We start from the raw sequence: 23,025 nt of genomic DNA, 5'->3' as shown, positions 1-23,025 counted from the left end.
TAAATTAAATTAAAGTAAATTCCCTTTGCCTTTTCTGGATGAAGAGGCAGCATCAACAATAATCAATGTGGTTTCCAGGTTACATTAGAAGTAGAAAATCAACTAACTTTGTATGCATCAAAAAGCAATTTTATTGTCCATTTGTAGAGGACATGCATATCAAGCAAGACCAGAAATACCATACGTCAAACATTAGAACTTTATTTTTCACATTCACACCAATTTCATGGAAAACCCAAAATTGACATACTGCCAGTTTCTGTAATCCCCATGTGAAATTCTCCATTTTCAACAGTACAATATGATATCCGGCTTGATGCATATGGATAACAATGATTGAGCAACCCTTCATGCTGAATTATTCAGACATGAGTTACCCAAAATGACACAGGAACAAATGGTGATGAACTGCTACAGTTGTAAATCTAAAATATCCAAAATAGACTAAAGTATTAATAGCAGATGTATATTTTTTGGTGTATATTTTACACCAATTATACTAAAATGTACCTGTATCTGTACATTAGGGTACTAGACCAGCCAAGTCCTGGTGATTGATTGTATCCTCTATTAGCTCATTAACTATTATCTACAGTATACGTTTAGAAGCTATAAGGCTTTAGTTAATAAGCACTGAAAAGGAATGAAAATACGGTAATATAAAATTCATATGAATAAACCTGAACATGTTATACCAATACAGCACAAAAACAGCAGTTTTAAAAACACTGTATTATGAAGGGACAACCCGCGTGAGTTTGTACTACATGAAAGGCTGAGATGGACCCTTATCAAGCACAAAGTAGCAGGATTATTATTATTTTTTTGCATTTTACAGCACCATCATATTTCCACTGTGCTGTACAATGTGTAAACAAACAAGTGGGGGCTTGTGTTAGTGCCAGATGAGGTGCCTGAAACAGGGGGCACCAACAGTCACCCCAGAAAAGCCCCCAATGTGTAGAGATTGGTCTGGTACATGACAGGGGTACTAAGGAGAGGAGTGTCATCTTCCCTGAATAAGTCTTTTTTAAGGAATTTTTTGAAGGACTTACTGAATTGTGATGCACACAGGAAGCCAGTGAAGAGATTTTCAGAGGGGAGAGGCGCTAGTTGGACAGTGGGTAAAGAAGATGAAGCTGGTACCAATATTAATGACGTATTGTTAAGGGGGCAAAAAGGGCGTAAAGGATGTGAGGATGGTTAAGACAGGAGATATTGAGATCTCTTTTGAAAGAAAATGAGCACATGAACAAGAGTTTTATTTGTATCTTGTGTTAGGAAGGGAACAATATAGACAGATGTAGAAGGAAGTTTGAGATGAGAGAAAGTAGAGTAATGGGGTGGTAGTTTGACTGGTAGGGTCCAGGGAAAGCTTTTTCAGGATGGTAGAGGCATATTTGAAAAGGGTGGGAAGGATCCAGTGGAGAAGGGCAGATTGGAGATGTTGGGGTAGGAATGTGTGTGAACAAAAGCAACCAGGTAAAAAGAGAGGATATAGGATCAAAATGTACAAGTGGTTAGGCAAGAGGAAAAGAGAAAGACAGACATCTCATATTCAGTGACTGTTGACATTAAAAAGGAAGGAAGAGTCAAATGTTTGCAGAGAGAGCAGGAAGAAGATCGTTCAGAGAACTCACATCTAAGAGTCAGAATTAAAAGTCTGGTAGTAGGGATGCGATGTTTCACCTAACTGTAATTACCCTTGTTAGGGAAAATGCTGCATTGTTCATGTTATCTATTCAGTCATCTTACACTAAAGACTAAACTTGTTTCCACTACGCAGGGGGTGGAATTAGAGAGCTAATTAAACCCTCAAAATACTCTGTGTGATTGCCTGTGTCACCTTTCATTACTGGGTTCTACCTCCGCTTCTCCACCCACTGTTGATGATTGCTCGTTAGACTTCTGGTCTTTCCTTACAAGTATCCTGTCATCTCCAGCTGTCCTGTGGCTCCAAGGGTGTGTAACGTATTAGTGGAGTTAAACCCACTCAAGACAACCTGTCTGGAACTATACTAACACCCAGGTTCCTGCATTGCTGGCCCTCCAAATGTAGCAGATTATCACAGGCCAATATTATGGACCTTGCAGACCTGGTACGTGTAGCCACCCATCAACCGGCTGAGATTGTGTTGAGAGATATAGTTGAGCTTCACAGGGTACCCTAAAACAAGACGTCTGAGAGAGGTTCTCAATTTGTTTCCAGGTTTTGGAAAGCCTTGTGTACACATCTGGGCATAAACCTCCACTTTTCTTTAGCTTACCATCATGAATCCAACAGTCAAGTAGAAAGGACCAACCAGGTTATGAAACAATATCTCCACATGTATGTCTCGAAGGTTTTATCTGACTGAGCACCAATGCTCCATTTGGTGGAGCTTTCCTATAATTGATCATGCACCCCTAAACTCTTCTCCCATGAGTTTCAACCACACCCCCTTGACATCATGATTTCTTCGTTCTGACAACCCAGCAGCCAATACGCAGTACAGGGATCTAGAACAACACTGGAAATCCGCCTCTGAAACTATCTCCAAGGCCAAGCAGCTACAGAAAAGGGCCATACATAAATACCGCTCTGATGACCTATTATTTTCTCTGAAGACTCTCTCTGGTTATCCAGACAGAATTTTCACCTATGACAGAGTTACAAGTCATTAGGTTCCAAGCACATCTGTCACTTTAAGAATTTGGTTCCCAATTAATGATGTGTAGTACTCCCTGGAGCTTCCTCCTGTGCTTTGCATTCATAATGCATTTCATGTTTCACTACTAAAACTTGTTATCCAGAACAGACCTCACCTGTAGAGGAGAGGGACATGTATGGTTTGGTACCTTGATGTCCCCCACCATGAGGTCCGAGACCTCCATGCCTTCCGCCACATCCAGATGTTCTACGGGGCTTTCACGACACTCAACATCCTGATCCACCTGCTCCTCCAGGCCGCACGGACTACAGCGACATCAGAAGGATACACGCTTCCAACAGCTAGTACACTGAACCTCTTAAAGGGTCATATACAACATTGTTTCCACTCCTAAGGCAGGGGCTGTAATTGGGGGGCCATTTAAACCCTCAAAATACACTGATCTGATTGTGCCTTGTGCACTGTGGCTCCTGTATATTATACCCTCTGATCAGTTATTCCGGTGTGACTTTTGGCTTGTTCGTGACCTAGTACCTGACCACAAGATACTTCTACCTGCCTGCGTACCTGGTTACTGACCTGAGCATAACTCCAGGACCTACCATGTCTTCTCTTCACTTGATCACAAGATATTTCTACCTGTCTGTCAATGTGGTTATGATTTTTTTCTGACCTGCATACCATCTCTGCCACCACACTTTCTCCTTGTTGGCATATAAATATTCTCACTCGCCAGTCATCCCTATCCCCAGGGTTTCACCAATTTCTAACTTGGCATTTCAAGAATACCAACTGAGTGGGAAAATTACCTCTGATCGTTTCTTAAACAAAGCTTCTAGAGGCAGGGCGCCGCCATGGTTTACTTACCTTCCAAGATGGCGCTGCCCTTCTCCTGGCAATAACCTCAAAATCGATTACAAATCGCTTTCATCACTCAGGGGGTGTTGCTGGATGCCATCAGCATCCAGTGATTGACACCCCAAGCCTAAAGATCACTCAAAAAATAATTTTAAAAAATCCCCACAAAGGCTCTTTTTATTTTAACCCCTTCCTTATGGTTGATCACTGCATAGGCAGTGATATTGCATATCAGCACTTTTTTGCTGTTTGTGCACTTTTATTTTCACCATGTTTTATTATTTTTTTTATAGTAAATAAGATGATATGATCAAAATAATGATGAAGAAAGCCCATCTTGTCCTGAAAAAAACAATATATAACTTGTGTTGTGTGGGTACACTAAATGGGTGAGGAGAAAATTACAGCTGAACACGAGCACCGCAAAAGTCCCAAAGGGTACAAAAAATAAGCCTGGTCCTTAAGGGGTTAATGGACAAAATTTGCTTTATCTTTAAAAACAAGGACATTTCTACGTGACCCCCAACATTTGAATGATAGTCATACCTGGGAACTTTTCAGCTCCGGCTTCCCTTGCAGGACGCGGCCAGGACTGCACACTGATGTAAGCGGGCGGACGTCGGTGGGCGGTCCCGCTGAGGTTGGAAGGAAAAAGTGGGCGGGGAGTGGGGCGTGTGAAGACCCTGCTCCCGCGACCCGGAGGAGCAGATGAAATGTATTACTTTTACCTCTCAAAAACATAGCCGGGCTATTTAATTCCCCAGTGTCCAGAAACCCATACTTAAGTACATTTACTGTTCCAGGTATATAAAATGCCTACATATTTAGTTTATTATGTGCTATGTTTCCCAGACACTATCAAGAAAATGTCTACCAACAGCTGCTTTTAAAATTTAAAAAAAGCTGCCAACGTTAATTAAAATATATACATTTTACTTAATGCCAAGATGCATTAAATTTATTTAGGGAGCATTAAGTTGAGTGGAAAAGAGTAACTAGTGCTTAGAATGGACCTGGAAATTATTCAATATTTGAGAACTGGGAAAAGAGTTGTATTCATTTTTTCATGTCCTCCCACACAGACATCAACTTAAATGTGTAAGATTATAAGGGCAGACAGAAAACCAAGAAACAGGGCATAGTGGGCATTAAACTGTGTTTATTTACTAAAGCAACTGGGATACAACTGTAGGAATTGCAGACAGAGTATTTAGGACTATTACAAACTGTATGTTGGGGTCTACTTCTGGATGGTCCCCTCTATTAATCTTAGTACTCACTGCAGAAGCACAGAGTGACTGTCGGCATAAGATAACGGTCTCCAAGGTAGACTCTGAGAAAGTAGCTGTTAACTTCTAAAGCGCAAGTTGCTTTCTCAAAAGTAAAAGTAACCTTTGTTAACCTTCAAAAGTTTCTAAAGTTATTTTAAAGTATAATCGTACTTTAAACAGCAGAAGATCAGAATTTAGAGCCTTAGAGACGAGTTGTCAATGTAATTTACTGTTTATATATGTGTTTCTTATGAGGATTGTATTTCAAATGCATAATTGTCTGATTGCTAACCCCAGGTTCTCCGGGTTGACACCGTAATCCTACAGGTCGCAGAAGCGGGGTCCTAACATGCCCCACTCCTTGCACCATTTTCTCCTTAAATAAGGTGTGTCCCATAAGGTCAGCGGGACCATACAACATCAGCTGGACAACCCACCGATGTCAGCGGGTAATCTTGGGCACGTCCCGCAGGGGAAAATTCTGGGTAGCCAGAGCCCAAAAGTTCCCAGATATGGCCTTGTTTATATTTTGACTGGCTTACAAAGTTTATACAAAATAAATTGGTTACTTGGAGAGCTGGAACTCATAAAAGAATTTGGCATTCATTATCTTCGTGGGATGGTCCATCATTGGTGTTATTTTTCATATGAATGTACATTTGCAATTTTGGTATATTTGAGGACCACTCACAGGTACATCGCATTGCAGTAACTCACCTTATGTGACAGCCCCAAAATCTACTGTGTTAAACCATGCACAAAAATTCAAAAACTCTCCCAAACTAAGAACCAGTCAAGAAAGCATGAAGTTGTAAACTATTACTAGGCAACGAGCCTCATGCTGTCAGGACAGTAAACCTCGCAGTACTGAGGATGCTAAATGCATTCATACAAATGTATGAAAATTAAGAGGGAATTTCAAGGAAACAAAATGTGAAATCTCACAATATTTGTTAGAAATGTATTTGTTTGTTTTGGAGCCATTGCAACTAATTTTGGCACTTTTTCAGCAGGGAAAGAGTGACGGGACAGTGCATAGGAGGGCCCAGAATAAATGATAGAATGCAGTAGCCAAAACAATACTGACATAAAGTAGTGGGGCAGTCTAAATTATTACGGCTGTGACTGATGGTCTCAACAGCCTTTCTGAGAGTTAGACTACCACATCAGGTAGACAGTTTTAGACTGAGATTCAACTAAAATTAGAAGCCACTGTTCCAGAGTGATGTTTCAGTAAAGCCTCATATTTTGTACAAGACCAAACAAAAACATGCGCAGTATGTCATTTCTTGAAACGCTTTTGCTTGGTTATGTATCAGTAATACAGCCTCATGCAGCATCAGTACTAGTGGTAAAATCTTCCACCTACCAAAGTAAGGCAGAATTTTAGTTACTACCAAGCAGATCAGCCATAATATTATGACCACTGACGGGTGGTAAGTAAGGTGACATTAAGTGAATAACACTGATAATCTAAAGTTGAGTTGTTAGAAGCAGGAAAAATGGTCAAGCATAAGAATATTAGCGACTTTGACAAGGGCCAAATTGTGATGATTGGGTCAGAGCATCTCCAAATCTGCAGTTCTTGTAGGGTGTTCCCGTCCCCGTCTGCAGTGGTCAGTAGCTATCAAAAGTCGTCCAAAGAAGGAAAAGCGGTGAATCGGCAACATGGCCATGGGAGGTCAAGGCACATTAATGCATGAAGGGGCAAAGGATGGCTTTGTGTGGTAAAATCCAACAGACAAGTTACGCTAGCTCAAATTACTGAGAAATGTATTGCTGGTTCTGATGCTGACCCCTGTCCACTGCTGAAAGGACCTGCAATGAACATAAGAACTGGACCACGGAGCAATGGAAGAAGGTGGTCTCGATTATGAATCACGTTTTCTTTTACATCACGTGGATAGGCAGGCGCATGTGGGTCGCTTACCTGGAGAAGACATGGCACCATCCATGGAGGGCCCACCTTGCAACTTAAAGGACTTAAAGGATCTGCTGCCACCAGATACCACAGCAAACCATCAGAGATCTAGTGGAGTCCATGCCTTGACTGGTCGGGGCTGTTCTGGCGGCAAATGGAGGGACCTACACAATATTAGGCACGTGGTCATAATGTTATGGCTGATCGGTGTATATTAGATATACTTAAAAGCTTGCAATCTTGTATACTTCACTTAGCCAATAAAGGTATAATCTTTACCACATCTAATTTAAATACTGTGCAGCTACATATTGCATTTATACTTTTATAATAAGTTGTCATAGAAACTGAAAAAGCTTCTTTAAACGCTTCTTTGTTGTTTTTATGTGATCAATTTTTCAGTGTTAAAAATAAAATAGCAGGTCTACTATAGTTTAGCACACTAGAAAGTAGAGTTGTGTTATAGCGGAACAGCATGTGCTTGAGGGGCTGCTGTTGCCAACAAATATTGGCTACTTTGTTGCTTGTGAATGATTACTCATGGCGAGAAGCCCTTTGAATATATATCTACTATAAGAAGCCCTGCATAATTTGTTATGTAAATAAACAATAATAATGTCTACAAAAAACAAAAACTGTAAAATAATAAAGTTGGCAACAAATATATAAACATAATATGAATGAGAGGTTTTAGTTATATGAATTGGCCAAAGCATAATTAAGCTCACCCGCCACGTCACCTCCTACATAGTGGGCACACAAAGCAGTTTATACTGCTACCAAAACCTTATTAATGTGTTGGGGGAGGGACAATTAAACCTCCTTCAAATTAACCCCTGGACAGCAAGCTGCAACCAGCCAACAACCTCAAATATGTGCAAACAGAGAAAGAAAAAATGTTGGTGCGCTAAGCTAGTCTCAGGCTCAAATAATACAAATGTATAATAGCGCAGACAGTTTTTGTTTTTTGTATACATTGTACAGCCAATACACTGTATGTGCAGCATGCTTACACCTGCTTGGTAGGCCTCGCATTATACATTTGTATTATTTGAGCCTAAGCCTAGCTTAGCGCACCAACATTTTTTCTTTTCCCAATAATAAAAATGTGTTGGTAAAATTCCAGATAGATAGTATTCCAACCAAGAAAGCATGTAGGCCCCCTAACCCAGATAATCTGACAGACAAGGTTCATTGACAAAGTGGGCCAGAAAGTAAAACAATGCTGGAAACACTGCTTGACACTATATATATTACATCATACATGTTATATATGTATAACAGAAATAAATGAATGAATGAATGAATGAATGAGTGTCTGCAGCCAAACAGGTATGTTCTGCAAGCAGCATCTTATTATTCAAAGATTATACTTGAAAGGTTTCTTACACGTTTGCAGAAACCTCAGCTAAGCTACCCCTCTCAAAGTTAAGATGTAGTTCTGCTGTGTGTGAAAGCATACATGTTAATACCCTGTATCCATAGTAACGCCAACGTGCCAGAAAAGGCACTTGTACGACACACAAAGTATGCATCTGAATCAGGTTTCTAATTCAAATGGAAAATACTTCAACAGACTCTAAGCTAAAAAATGTAGCTGGTGTTGTTAGTCAGATAGCATCTTAAAACACAAGTCATATCAAAAAGAAGTATAAATTCAGTATCAAAATTAAGTAAATTATCTTGTATATTAAACAGAATATTACACAACAGATGAAGACAAGTTTCTTTTTTCCTTACCGAGTCAGAAAAGCCTCCACGTATATGTAATATTACAGACTATTGATATATATATATATTGTACATGGTATTTAATAGAGATCAACAAATTTCTTAGTATATTTTGTGTCTTTGTTTGCTAGGCTACAGATTTATAGCTGTAGTCTAAAGATATTTTGTCACATCAACTGTCACGCCAACACAATTCTTCCATTAGTCTCATAGATCTATTCTAGTTATCTCTTGCATTATAAATTAGTGTTACATAGGTCTTCTGGCTTTTATCTCTAAACAGACAAAGCACTTTAGAAAGTACATTGAACGTTTTGATTTATTTGACATCAACACGGTAGGTCAGTCTGCATTTAAATGGCCTATGCCAAAATGGCTATCCTCCTGCTCCCCCTATTGTTATCAATTATGGAGAACATTACTCTAAAGGTCAAGTGAAAAGCAATTCATTTTAAAAATGTGGCACCCAACATTGGTATAATCTAGTATCTATCTTTCATAGAACAATTAGAAAAAATAGCCACAAACCTTAACGCGGCTACGGATTTCATATGCTAGAGAATTTAATAGTTTCATAGAAAGCTGATATAATTGTAAAGAACTAGAAAAAGTTCAAGGTTCGCACGGACAGTTACATTTTTAGCATCCAATCTCCACTGTGAGACAAGCAACGTCACTGATTTTTTGAGGCTACCTCTGATACTGAAACTGGTTTGTTTACTGGAACACTGGTATCATGAAACATCGGTTTTCGAGAGGTAACTTGGAAGACCTCCATTTTTTAGTAATTATACAACACAAAAAACACTCAATAGTCGATTCTTAGTCTATTTTCCTTCACTATAACTTAAATACTACTATGTTAACCCCTTAAGGACAATGGGCAGTCCCTAAACCCATTGAAAACAATGCATTTTGAGCCCGTACATGTACGGGCTTTGTCATTAAGGGGTTAAAAAATCATAATATAATAAAATGTGTTATCTAATACATGTAACATGACGACTCCATTAATTAGAAAATGCACATATAGGCGTGAGCGGAATTATTATTATTAACCCCACTTTTGCCTTGTGTAGTAATCCGACATTGATGCCTAGTTAGGTTTATGGAACATCGAGCACTAGTGCCATTATTTATAGGCCCAGTATCGTTCACATGGCAATGGGGCTTATTCGCTAAGTAGTTAAGATATAGTAGGGTAAGTCAAGGGTTACAGACGCAGGGAGATTGACATTTGTTATGATCTCATTAACTATGTATTATGATGGAAACATGTCAGTGTGGGCCCTCCATGATGCATTGTCAATGTCTTATTATTATATATGATGCTGCCCTAATTCACCTGCAATTTAATACACCTATAATATCATACATGAGTACATTTGGGTATAATTTGATTTTGCCAAAAAGTCTTTATTTGTTTTACATATATGATGTTCATTTAATTTATATAACTTTGCTGACTAAAAGGTCCAATATCCTCCAAACAGCTAGATGGAGCCCTGTTACTCCTCCGGAAACTGGACTTTCATTGTCTCATCGGTGGCGATCCCTAAGCCAATAATATCACTTATAGCTGAATAGCCCCTGAAAATGCAGACTAGAGATGACTATAGACTACAAAATAATATTTGATTCAATTTGAAACCACACAGTTTATAGAATATACAGCGCTATTTCAAGAAAGGAACATCAGAGCTCAGACAATAACTGGAGACAGTTGGCAGCTATGTTTAAATATTGCCAACCTGTTATTAAAGAGTGATCATTAATAGAATAGATTGGCAGGTGGAGTTTTTGTATAATGACAGCGACTATGAAAAATACCTTCTATGGTATTCAAACCATAAGAACCAACTTCCAGTGACAAAGACTAACCAGGGAAAGCGATCTAAAGCGTGGAAGAGGATTCTGAAAACCAGCACATCCGGTTACCCCACAATTAGAAGCCAGGACTTTCTTCTGCAAAAAAACAGGGAAAGGTCTCCTGCACGACGCTTCCTACCAGAGATGCGTAACGTTACTAACATCCTCTCAAAATCAAGTACTTTTATACAATCAAATTGGACCAAACCTTCCAATTGTGCGCTTACTTCCTTACTTATATGTCATGTGGAATAATATGTACAGTATAAAGAATGTATCAAATGGGAGCACACAACCTAATTGACCTCATTAATAGTGTCCAGAGAGGAAAAATTATATTTGTTGGGTATGCACTGAATTCTTGCTTTGTTATTTAAAATGTTTATTTTCATTTTTTTTTCTAACAATATTCTACAAACTGAATAAAACAGTGATTTATACATTTATTTATATATTTTAATATATGTATATATATATATATATATATTTATATATACATTTATACAGAAACGATTAGTAGGAAATGCAAATCTCTAAGCAGGCACAGAAAACCAGTGTTGGTACATTCTTTACAAACGCATTTTTTTTTTTTTTTTTAGAGTGTGCCCATGGGTTGGCATAAAATGATTTAGGACAGTTGGCCTGGCAGCTACCAAACTCGCAATGTTATTTGTATATAGCGCTCGTTAGCATAAGTTTCATCAACGTAATCGGCTCTGGCTGAAAAAGTAAAAGAAATCTTTACAAATATATTATAAAATGTCGCACGAGGACCTCGCCGAGATAAAGAGCTGAAATATAAAAGCTTTTTGTTCTCGGAGAGGTAAAACATTTTTTTTTTCACAGTGGTCTATAGAGTTAAACTCCAAAAAGCCTGGAATGTGATCAGCACTGTTGAAACCAGGCTTTGCTGGTCTCGGGGCTTTTTCAGTAAGCCAGTAGGATGTTAGCAGCTGCTACTAGATTGTTCACAGCTGCTGATTCTGTACAAAAGGGGGAATAAAGTAAATCTATATATTGTAATCCGAGTCCTGCACGGGATAGAATTGTATGTGTCCTAATATAACTGAACGTCGCCTGGAGCACAAGAGAAGTCAGCAACTGTGCCTCCTAATGAAAGAATGAAAAAAACTACTAAATTCTATGTCCCCCAAACATACAGCAAAAAATAAGGCTCGGACTACATTCAAATTGCAACCCATTAGTTTTGTAATGCATAGTTAAATTGATATTTTGAAATTTAAAATCCTTAATCGTGTCACTTTAAATTGTCTCCAATAATATATATATATATATATATAAATACATATACTATAATACAGCAAACTAAATTCCATGGTTATATATTTAACTGCACATATCGCTCCATCAATCCAGCCTGTTACTAATGCAAATGTTCGCAACATACATGATATCAGTTAATTAAGCACAAACACGCGACTTTGAGCTAGTGGTTCCTGGGACCAATTCTACATGATTTAAATCTAAATGAACCAGCAGGTGGAAAAGGCAAAACCACCCAATAATTGCTCAATTCCTCTATTGCACAAAAATATGTCACTGCTGATGGAGGCTGATATATGCATAAAAACTGTAATGAAGCTTTAATAAGTGAATGCAGTTTTAAGCCTGACTATAATCATTAAGGCACATGTATCTGAATAAATGTGTAAATCGCTGTAAAAAAAAGGTGCATAATGTAATGTTGGTTTCAGACAAATCAGACCCATTAGGAACACTTAAGTTGTAAGATCCCTGGGGCAAGATCTGGCACAAGTGCAGTCAGGAGCAGAGTTGTTGGGGAGGACTAATTGGGTTGAATCCTTTATGTTAACACTGAAATCAGAAAAAATGCAATAGTACTTCAATGTCAGTTTACATACAGACAAAAAATGTCAGCAAGGAGTGAAATGTGTGTGTAAAATGTGTGTGTATGGGATTCTAGGTGTGCGAATAGTTTGCCGTGTGATTGTAAAGGTAAAAAGAATTTTGAAAGTTCTGTAAAAGCCGAAGCCCCAGATTTTGTTTGAGTCTCGCAAAACACCCCTAGTTAGGAGCAAACGCACACTAAACCAGCAGGAATCCAAGGAGAGACACCATGCGTGCCTTGAATTTCAAGATTCCCATTCAGGTCATGTATTCCTCTTTACACGGTGTGATCAGTATAATGCAGGCAACGTTTACATGGGGTTGGCTTTATATATATGTTGTGTGTCACGTAGAAATAAATGATATAAGTTAGGTTATGTTCCTGACCTACACACACTTCTCTTTTACAACTGACCATGCGCATAATGATTAATGCACTGTATAAAAAGCTTAAAAGGATTTCAGTAAACTTAAAACTATCCAAAGTGCACTGCTCTGAATAACTCGGGAGCGAAACGTGGAATTACAGAGCACGGGCAGGGGTTTAAATAGAGGGGGCCATTGGCCTGTATTACTGGTGATTAAAATCATAATAATTAGACGCCAAAATGCAGCAAGTTCTGACATGATGTAATATGAGATCGGGTCTAAAAAGCAGGAATTATACAAAATGTTTATTATATGCAGCTTGCTCGTTTATGTGTAATGTTACACTCTTCTTGACTGCTCAACATACTATCATGGCATGAATTTTTAACTTAATTGCTATTGATTCCTGCATTACTTTGTTTGGGGTTCCCGCGTTATTACATTGATTAAAATCTGTGCCTTAAAACACACCTGTACAAGGTGAGTGAGGTTACAGCGCAGGTTGGATGTTCTAATGGGAAGACCCTGTTATATGTAGTAGTAAGGTGTCATGTCACTGCTTATACCTGTATATTACATTTGTTAACTCTCACACCAGTGAAGAAGCCATATTAAAAGTACTTTAGTAAGGATTTTTGAATGTATATTAAAAAAAAGTACTTAGCTTTAGGAGAGGTCACAGCTAGAAAGTGCTCCCACTGAAGTTATTGGGAGTACTTTTGTGCATGTAGGTCTTGTAAGGTCCATAAAGATCACGTGCTAGCCAGCCCTGGAGCTTGCTGGCATCGCTTTGCGATGGGGTTGTGTGCCGCCTATAGCATCTCCTGCAAGCTTAGAGATGGAGGGTGGGGAAAAGGCAAATGCATAGAAAGGATTCTTGGAACTCCCTTCGTAGATTTGCAAGAGGTGGACAAAACAGTTATTTAAAAGGGACACAGCTAGAACATAGAACATCATGAAATGGCCCACCTTTAGACCCCAGTAAATGTCCACCATGAGCAATGTTGGTGCATACCCCTGGTCGTGGTTTTGGAATTCAAAGGTTCTAGGTCTAAGCAGCCTTGATATTGGGGTTATTCACTAAGTCATGGGTTTTTAGGCAAGTAGAGATGACCGCTTTATCTCACACTTAACTCTGATTCATAAAGGGTCAGCACCACTAAAGTTCCTCTACGACAAGGACTTACCTGTGCTTTAATAGCACACAGTTATAATGTTGCATTTACTTGAATACCATCTCACTGCATCAACTCTTCTCAACCAATTGATCGTATGTGCAGTGCCCATTTCAGGCATTGTCCATGCACAGCTGGGGCAGTCCCAATACTCAGGACACCTATAAAGTTGTCCTGGGCATGTGCCTGATTGTCAGGACTGACTGGGTAATTCTGAATATGCCAGAGGGTATTTTAACATCTGTTTGACTCTACAGGATGCATCTATTGTGATATACAGGTTCAGACAAATTTAAGAAGGTCTTTTAGTTTACTTTTTTATACTAACAATAAATTGTGATTGTTTTTCACTATTTCCTATTGGAAAAAAAACAACAAAAGTCGGCAGTTCACTTGTAAAGCAATTGGGAGGCTCAGGGAAATCATAAAGATGTAACTGAGCAGCAGTGGTGAGTAATGGCTCCTATAATTAGCCGTGCAGACCCTGTGTACCCTTTCAACCCACCACATGATTTCACGGTGAATTTATCATCCCTTGCATTGTTGCAGTAAAGGTAACAGCCATTTGTGAAGCAGTTTATACATGACAACTGAATGGCCTCCAAGTTCCATCTTCCTTTCATAGATGGACAGGTGCTAAACACACCATTATTAGTGCCGGCTCAGAAACAAAAGATTAGATAGTGCGGCACACCTTCCCCTTCCTGCCCCCAAGTGCTTCTAAATATACAGACGCACACAAAATCACTACACACCCACTACACAAGTCTTTCATTACAATTTGCAATTACTGCATGGGTTTGTATGCGATTGTTTTTTTAAAGGAACAGAATAGTGACATAGCCATGTGTATGCTAGATACACACAGATACAATATTTGACAGCAAAGAGTTACACAGGAATAACATGATGCACAAACAGTTGAATACGGACAGGGAGCGAGAACTATGGTAGGCATCCATACCTAACCCCTTAATGACAAAGCCCATACATGTACGGGCTCAAAATGCATTGTTTTCAATGGGTTTAGGGACCGCCCATTGTCCTTAAAGGGTTAATAACACAGGCAAGTTTTGAAAATTATTTTTTGGGCCAATCTTGCAATTTTCATGTAGATCAAAGAACCATAGAGCCCCAGAATCTCGAGTACCTGGGAACACTCCAATTTTGTTCCAGGGGCTCTAGGTTCGCAGCTTAAAAATACAGTATTTTTTACGTCTGTTACTTTCTATGTTATTTAAGAGCCCCCCCCTCCATTCTCCACTTGCTACAGAAAATATATTTTTGTATGACACTTTGAAGACAGACCTGGAGTTGTACCCTTTAGCTCCATTGTCCATTAGTCTGATTAGCCAGGAATGGGAGGAGTAGCGTGAACGTTAGACCAAACTGGTTTTCCAACTCTGCAACCTCTTGCCGCCAAATTCATCCATCATTCGTATGATTATAACATGTTCATTTCAGGATGTGACATGCTAATAGCTGAAATGCAGCGAGGCTACAATATTTAAACGGCAATTCATTGGTGGTCTCTTTTTCCCCTGCGTATTACCACATCTGCAACAACCTCTCCACCGATACTGTTGTTTTAATAATAATCCCTACTGATTTATTCTGATTGCATGTTTATCTTGCTATTGTTTAAAACACAATACAGATTAAGATCCTAATAATCAGGGTTTATTATTTATAATCCATCCTAAGGTATAAAGTTGTAGTAGGTTTCATTACTTAATACACATTCTTGGATTCCATGGAACTCAAACAAATTAATTTTATAGTTCAACTAAAAACTATAATGTGTGTGTGCATCCAGCGGCCATCTTTACAGAGTCAAGAGTCACTGCCTGTCCAGTCAATCATTAAATATAAAGATTTGGAAAAAATTATAATTTTGTACTAATGAGAACAGTAGAAATGCAGACAATATATATCTCCAAAAAAACTACACCTGACGATACATGCCAGTAACTGAAACAAATTGCTCTTTTATATTACATACAGGAAGGTTGTCTACTTGATGGTCCATGCAGAGAAGCTTCCATCTTTCTGATATCCAAGAATGTGGCGTCTCAGATGTTAGTCAGGCAGTAGATCCAGGATTGACACATGTTCACACAGGGTAGAATGGGCTCTGACTCTTTCATTTAGGTGCAGCAATACCATGAAAAGGCTAGGGTTCTTAGGCTTTAATATTGAAAACAATAATAAAAATATTGTTTAGACATAGCTGTTCCTTTAAATGCACCTGCAACAGTTAAAGGAAGTATGTATTGTATGCACTTGATCTTGTGTCACATGCTGTTTAGCTGTTGGGCATCTTCTGCAAAACAGAACCTATCCATCTACTCCCCAGCCACTTAATAGTACAATATCTGCCGGGAACGACTGTAAATGCCATTATTTCTGGTTGCACAAGCATAATATATGCTGGCTATAGCTTCACTTATGCAATCCTGCATGTGGCATTTATAAGTAGCTGGTACTTGAATGGTGCATGGCAGCCCATAATCACCAACGTTTCACCAGTATTCATGGATGCTGACTTTAACTCTGAAGGTTTAGAATTTTACTGGAGAGCCTGATTAGCACATACAGGTTATCAGCCTTACATAATGTATTACATTTTTAAATTTGAATTAATAAATGTACTTCATCAACATGATCCTTGTCATCTAATGATCTAGAGGATAACCCACTATCATTTCTCAAATATCACCAATGCTATGTATTTTTTCTCTGTAATAGACGACTCCCAAATAGATTTATCTCCCAAATCTCTTTAAGAACATATTATAATGGGTTCAAGTTTGGCTTCCCTAATAGAGAAGTGAAGTGCACCTGTATAATGCCACAGTTCATGGCATGTCAACATTCCCAAAGCAGAATCTTTATTGACTTCAAAGGGAAACTCCAGTATGCTGAGATGTCCCCTTTTCTCCAAAGAGTTCCGTGAATACTCAAAGTTGTTGGGCCATGCTAAGTTTATAAAATAAATCTTCTATTAAGTAATGGTGTGTCCCTGTTCAAATGTTTATTCTGCTGAAGATGGTCTCAATCAGTATCTTGGAATCCTTCCTTGGCAGAATTACCTATTGTTTGGAGAGGATACCTTAAAACCCCTATGTTCTTTGTTATTAAGACCAACATTGACAACTTATGCTTTGGTTAGAAGCCACAATGTTCTACTCTTTCTTTTCACATTAAGACTGAGCAACAGCACCACCTTAAAAAAAGTTCAAATTCCTGATGTCATGTGTACAGAAGAATGTCCATTCTTTTTAAGTATTAACAGGTCACAATGTAAGATTTTACTTGCCTCCTTACTGATCCAAAGGGCCTTTGCTGAAGCTCTTGTATACCTAAAAGCTTGAATGTTCTTAAACCTTAATGCTTTTTGTGACACTTGTTGACACCGAAACATGTGTCTGAAAAGTTGTCCACTGGTTGGTACACTGGTTTCCCACTAGTTGGTACATTAATTATTAATGTTGAGAGTGTAAAAGGCTAATGTTTCAAACAACCTGTCAATTAAGGACATTCATGGAAAGAATAAACAGAGATGCATTATTAGAATGACTGGTGTCCACAGAGTAGGTTTATAGATTTGTTCAATCTGAAGGTCTGATTAACCTAACAGTAGATGTTCACTCTTTACACTGAATAAAATTGTATTTTTTGTGTCATTGTATTTTGATCTTTTTTAGTGTAGCAACCAACTTAAATTCTTCACACTATATGTCAACCTACATAAAAAAAACACTGGATTTGTTTTGGTGCAAATTCCTATTACTGTGAAAACAACAAAACATGAAACAATGTAAACGATCTTCAAAAAGTTGTGATATTTAAATACCGTAAGTTGTGATTTTCGATACATGTTAACTTTCATCAGCAACTATATCAAGTCAAACTCTCATAGGCTCTCATCACTATCTTGGAGCAGTGTCAGCAGATAAGAAGTCAAATAATTACCAATAAAATGTCTAGATTTCTAAATATGTAGATCATTTGTAGAATTCAGATGCAGAACAAAGTTTCCTAGCACTGTGATTCCAAAACTCACAGGAACAGCTCGAAATGAGTCATTAGAAACATTTATTGCCTGCATCTGAAAGGTGATTCCCAATGATTGTGGGAGATGCACGAGGCTACCAATGCAACAGTGCCACACCACGGAAACCGATTCATAAACATGCAGACTATGCGGAGATCGATTTGCATTTCAATGGCAATATTGCAAAAGGAGAGATCTTTTCCCACATCAGAAACAGCGCATCCACCTACCAGCCTTGCAGGGATCCATGTATTCAAACTCATCAATGTTGTCCTCCAGCAAGTAATCAAAATCCGAATCATAATCCAGCTCCAGGCTCAGGCAGATCACCCACAGCAAGGTCAGCGCTACAGATGTCAGCGTGCCCAGAGTCCCCGCATGGGTGCCACAGCTCATCGCTGGGAAGAAAAGTTAACTTTGCGGGAACGACGAGGCTCAGCGGTGCTTTGCTGCAGAAGATGACGGGTCTGGTGCAGCTGGATCAGGGATGGTGGGGGAGATCCAGGATGTATCGGGTCGTTGGTATGGGAACGAGGGCTTAATGCGGGGGACTTAAAGAAAAGATAGTTGTGCAAGTTCGGTGCAGCAGGCGGCGTTTATGGGGTACTTGATGGTGGGGGCGGTGTTAGCCGGGGGCGCGGTCCTGGAGGCGGTGTTTGCGGTGGTCTCTCGGTGCAGTGCTCGGGGAGATGGTCTCGCTGCTGCTCCGCTTTCTGTATCACGCTTTCCCCGGGTCGCTCTTCACCGGCCTGACTCTCTTCACCCAATCAGGGAGACCGGTCCCTGCAAACACTGCACATCATCCAGTGGGGAAAGGGGGTCTGATTACAGCTCGAGCAGCCCACCGAACACACACCTCGGGGGTACTGGCACAGCCAAAAGCGAGGATGTTGCTTTTATTGCATTACTTAAAAAACATAGTGCTTTTCGATTTATTCGTCTACATTATCTATAGTGAGTGTATGTATGTATATGTGTGTGTGTGTGATATTTATATATATATATATATATATATAAGGTTTATTAATGCCAAGAGGCTGTGCAGATGTGGACTCTGCCCCAGCATGGTGGAAGAGGAGACCCCTTCACTTGTTCTGGCAGTGCCAGTTTTCACAGCCCTTTTGGGGAACTGGAGTTGGATCTCAAGGGCTATATATATATAGAGGAAATACCTGTCGCACCTCAGGGTGCCATTTTAACCTAAGTTGCTGTGAAATGGATGCTTTATGGCTTGCCAGAATTCGCCTGGCAGGTCCTGTTGTGGACCAAATAGTGGCGCAGGCAAGAAGTCCCTGTATCGCTCCCACACCGCCACTAGTTTGATAGAAGTTCACGCCAGGTTATGTCCTCGGAGATGCGGACGAGATGAAGAACAAGAATATGTGGAAGCAGAAGCGTTCAGCAGAGAAGGTAGGGAAATATTTAGAGAGCATGAGAGAGTGAAGGAGAATGAGAGAGCGTAAGTGGACATTTTTTGCCCCAATCAGTGCTATCTTAACCCCAAACAGCCTTTCTATACCGTCTCTGCCCCCAGCTTGTCAGTGTCCCCCAATATAGCTTGTCTGTGCCATATTTGCTTCAAACACTCATATATAAACACACTTAGACAAATTACACACTTACTCATACTCACGAATACACACATTTCCTCTGACACCACTCATGCTAACACAGACTCCATGTCACCACATTTACACACTCCATGCTCACACACTTACACATCCATGTTCACACACATCCGTTCCAGATTGGAAGGGCCCTTTCTAAACAATTTTTGTACTGACAGAAAATAGTGCAACATGTTTTTACAATGCACCTTCATTCTTTAATGTTCCAAATGTCATGTTTCTCGTTTATACCAGTGAGGAAGGAAAAAAAAGACAATTGGCACAAAACAGAAAAAACAATGTCTCTACTCCAAGGATCTCAAAGTGAAAATATAATCTTTGGATTGTAAACTCAATTAAACATGACTCTCCTCATCTTTTGTTTCTTTAAGACAAAGTGTTATGTTATATACTACTTGTGTCCTGTTTACCCATTGTACAGTGCTGTGGAATATGATGGAGCTATATAAAACAATAAATAATCAGAATAATTAATATGGTAGAAGGAACAGTTGAACTTTAACCAAGTAAACTACCATATTTGCTTGATTACAAGACGACCCCCCAAAATTTTAATATTAATTTAAGAAAAAAAGCCTGACTATAAGACTACCCTATAGGAAAAATGTTTTAGAAGTAAATATTAATTCACATGTAAACTATTTTCATATTTAATAAAAACTACCATTGAGAAAAATGATTTTTTTTGTTTTCCTTTTATTTGCCAACCTACCCCCCAGTTATGCACATCTGCCCCCAGGCTTGCCGCTCTGCCCCCCAGATATGCCTTATACCCCCCTAGCATGCCATTCTGCCTCTGTGGTATGTCACGCTGCCCCAGAAATGCCTTATACCCCCTATATGCCACTCTGCCTCCCTGATATGCCACTCTGCCCCCCAGATATTCCCTATACCTCCCTGATATGCCTTTAACCCCCTATATGCCACTCTCCCTACAGAAAGGCCCTTTAACCCTGTATATGCCACTCTTCCTACAGAAATGTATTTTAAACCCTATATGCCACTCTGCCCCCCCGACATACCAATGCTTCCCCAGACTTTTCCCTGTACTTCAAACTCCCTGCTGCCCGTTAGTTCCCCTGGGACTTCTATGACTGAGCACCTGAAGTTTGTGTCACGCCGGTGCTCCCTCATATAAGCCATGGCGGAAGTGCCGGCAGCAGCGGAGGTTGCATTGCGCAGACGTTCACCGGCTGCCAGGGAGAAGGAAGCAGATGCACGCAGACCAGGGCATTTCCGCTGGGGCTTCTATGATGGAGCACCAGAAGGTCATGTCACCCCAGCGCTCTGTCATAGAAGCCCCCAGAGGAATTGCCGGCAGCAGCAGAGGTTACGAGAGAGTATCCAGGTCCCCTGCAGTGCCGCGGGTGATCTGGATCTTAGTCTTGTAGTCAGTCTTGTAGTCAGACCTCTATTTGAGGTCTGATTATAAGACAACATCAAATATAAGACAAGAGATATTTTTCAGAGCATTTGTTCTGGAAAAAAAACTTGTCTTATAATCGAGGAAATACGGTATTTTAGAACTTGTGCATGTGATTGCTGGATGTCAGTTTTAAATCTCAAGGACTTTATTCCCTCTACCTCTATTTCACATTATTCTTCTTGAATAGTCAACACGACACCATATTAAAAAAATTCAAACCTAATAATGGAAGCAGTCTATAATGATGAAAATCTAGCCAAACAAGGATTATTAACATGAAAAAAAGACTACTTACCATGCACAAACACATTCAAGATCCATATATAGTATTGGACAGGAAATTCTCATCCTACATGCTAAAGAAATTCCAAGAGTGCGCCATTATGTACCGCATTCTTATGGGACTCGGAGTCGGCAGTAAATATAGGGATAACTTGCAGCTATAATAAAGAGTTATACTCCAGGAGTGGTAGGGTTATGATGCGTGTGTAGTGACATGTAATGTGTGGTGATCCAGTGAGTATGTGTTAATGTGAGTGTGTATGTGTGTATGTTACTGGGGGGGAGGGGCAATGGCCAGAGGGACACTCATCTTTACCTATATCCTCAGAAAAGTGCCAGCCCTCCCCTATCTGTTGCTCTATAAATGAGAGATTATAGTCTGGTTTTGCAACATCATAGACTGGTTATTTATGACTACTGGTTCCTTCTTCACATTGGGGACAATTAAAATGGATCACCTTCCTATCATTCCACGTGGTCATTATAGTGTCATCTCTCAGTGTTAAGCAGAAGGCTTTATTTTTTAGACCTACCAGTTAAGATACTATTCTCAACTTCCAAACATATCTAGCCAAGTAAGTAAAAGGTCATTGGACTATGTGAGCTACAGCTGGAGTTGATGAGAAACCACAGTTGCCTAACAAGCTTGGTGAACAACACCTCTATTCTGTACTGGATAGTTTTGCTTTGCATCTGGACTAAAGTAAAGAATGTATAATCTTAGAAACAGACCAATTTGGGAGCCATTACAAAGATAATGCGAATTACATTCAGCATAATTAACGCCTTAGCAGAATAATCTTTGTATGTTGAAATTTCACCTAAATATTATAGTGTGGCTGGTATTAGGTAAATTATACTAGCAGCGCAAGAAGGGCATTTATTGAAAGAAAAATGTTTGTGGAGTTACTAAATACTATGGGAAGATGAACCTGTAGGGGATTAAATTGAATTGGGCCCAGGTGATTCAAATCAATTGACACATACTTGTGTCTTGTCTCTCCACTGCGGCCAAAGTTATGGCGGTGTAGCCAGCGCTCTAGTGATTTGGGTTGGGATTGCATGGAACCATCTAAAATTTGGCAATTATAAAGGCTTTCACCCTCTGCAACACTCTTGCAGTCTAATATTAACCACAATACCAGGTCTTCGGACATTTTTAATTTATGATATATATGATATTTTTTTCCATTCTTACTTTCCTAGTAACAGGCTCCTAAAATTTAAGAAGCTCCAGCCAGGAAGGTTTGTGGCTCAAGCTGGATTTTGGATCAACTTCAGCTGATCAGCATCTGCCAACTAGAACACTAAAGTAAGAGTGCTGAAGAACGAGTGGATCCAAATGAAGATAAACTATAATATTGCTTCAAAGTTAAAAGTATAGTCAGCTTTGAATATAAATTTAAATGGAAGAAAATACCTTAATCCTCTATTTAAATTATACTTAGGAGTCAATAACAGCCACAGTATGGTTAGTAATATTAGGGTTTGACGTTCAACACCACCTAGTGAGACAGAGGTTGCATATTCCTGCAGTACGGTATCTAATTCCTCTGTGCGAAAGAGTAATTGGCACTGGTGATATCCCCTCCCCGGCTCGGGCATTGTGCTGTACCAAACGCTGTTTCTGGCTGTAATCCAGCACATGCATTTCATGTTGTGTTTCCTTCAGTAGGGCTTAAGTAATGGACTGTAAAAGCACAAAGGGCCAATTGTTTGCATAGAAAACCATTCTATAGCTGCAATTCCCACAGTTAATGCTTGGTTCAAATAAGGTGATATGGCAGACATGTTCTGTATCAGGAGCTCTCCAAACCTGTCCTCAAGAACCACTTTAAGGGTATCCATACTTTAACACAGGAGAATTAACTATTTGAAGAGGAACCCCACATGATGATTTGTTTTAAATACCAGTATC

General features: G+C 39.4%; 1 protein-coding gene across 1 annotated transcript in view; it reads right to left on the bottom strand.

Annotated features, from left to right (window-relative positions):
* Window positions 1-18,167, bottom strand: part of TLL2 (tolloid like 2) — a 52,888-nt gene extending 34,721 nt beyond the window's left edge. The window contains exon 1 of the mRNA XM_053451299.1: window positions 18,002-18,167. Coding sequence (XP_053307274.1) covers window positions 18,002-18,167 — 166 coding nt within the window. The remainder of the gene's footprint in view (window positions 1-18,001) is intronic.
* Window positions 18,168-23,025: the final 4,858 nt, after the last annotated feature.

This window comes from Spea bombifrons, chromosome 11, assembly GCF_027358695.1.
Source record: "Spea bombifrons isolate aSpeBom1 chromosome 11, aSpeBom1.2.pri, whole genome shotgun sequence".
NCBI lineage: Eukaryota > Metazoa > Chordata > Amphibia > Anura > Pelobatidae > Spea > Spea bombifrons.
This window is presented reverse-complemented; position numbering and strand designations above follow the sequence as displayed.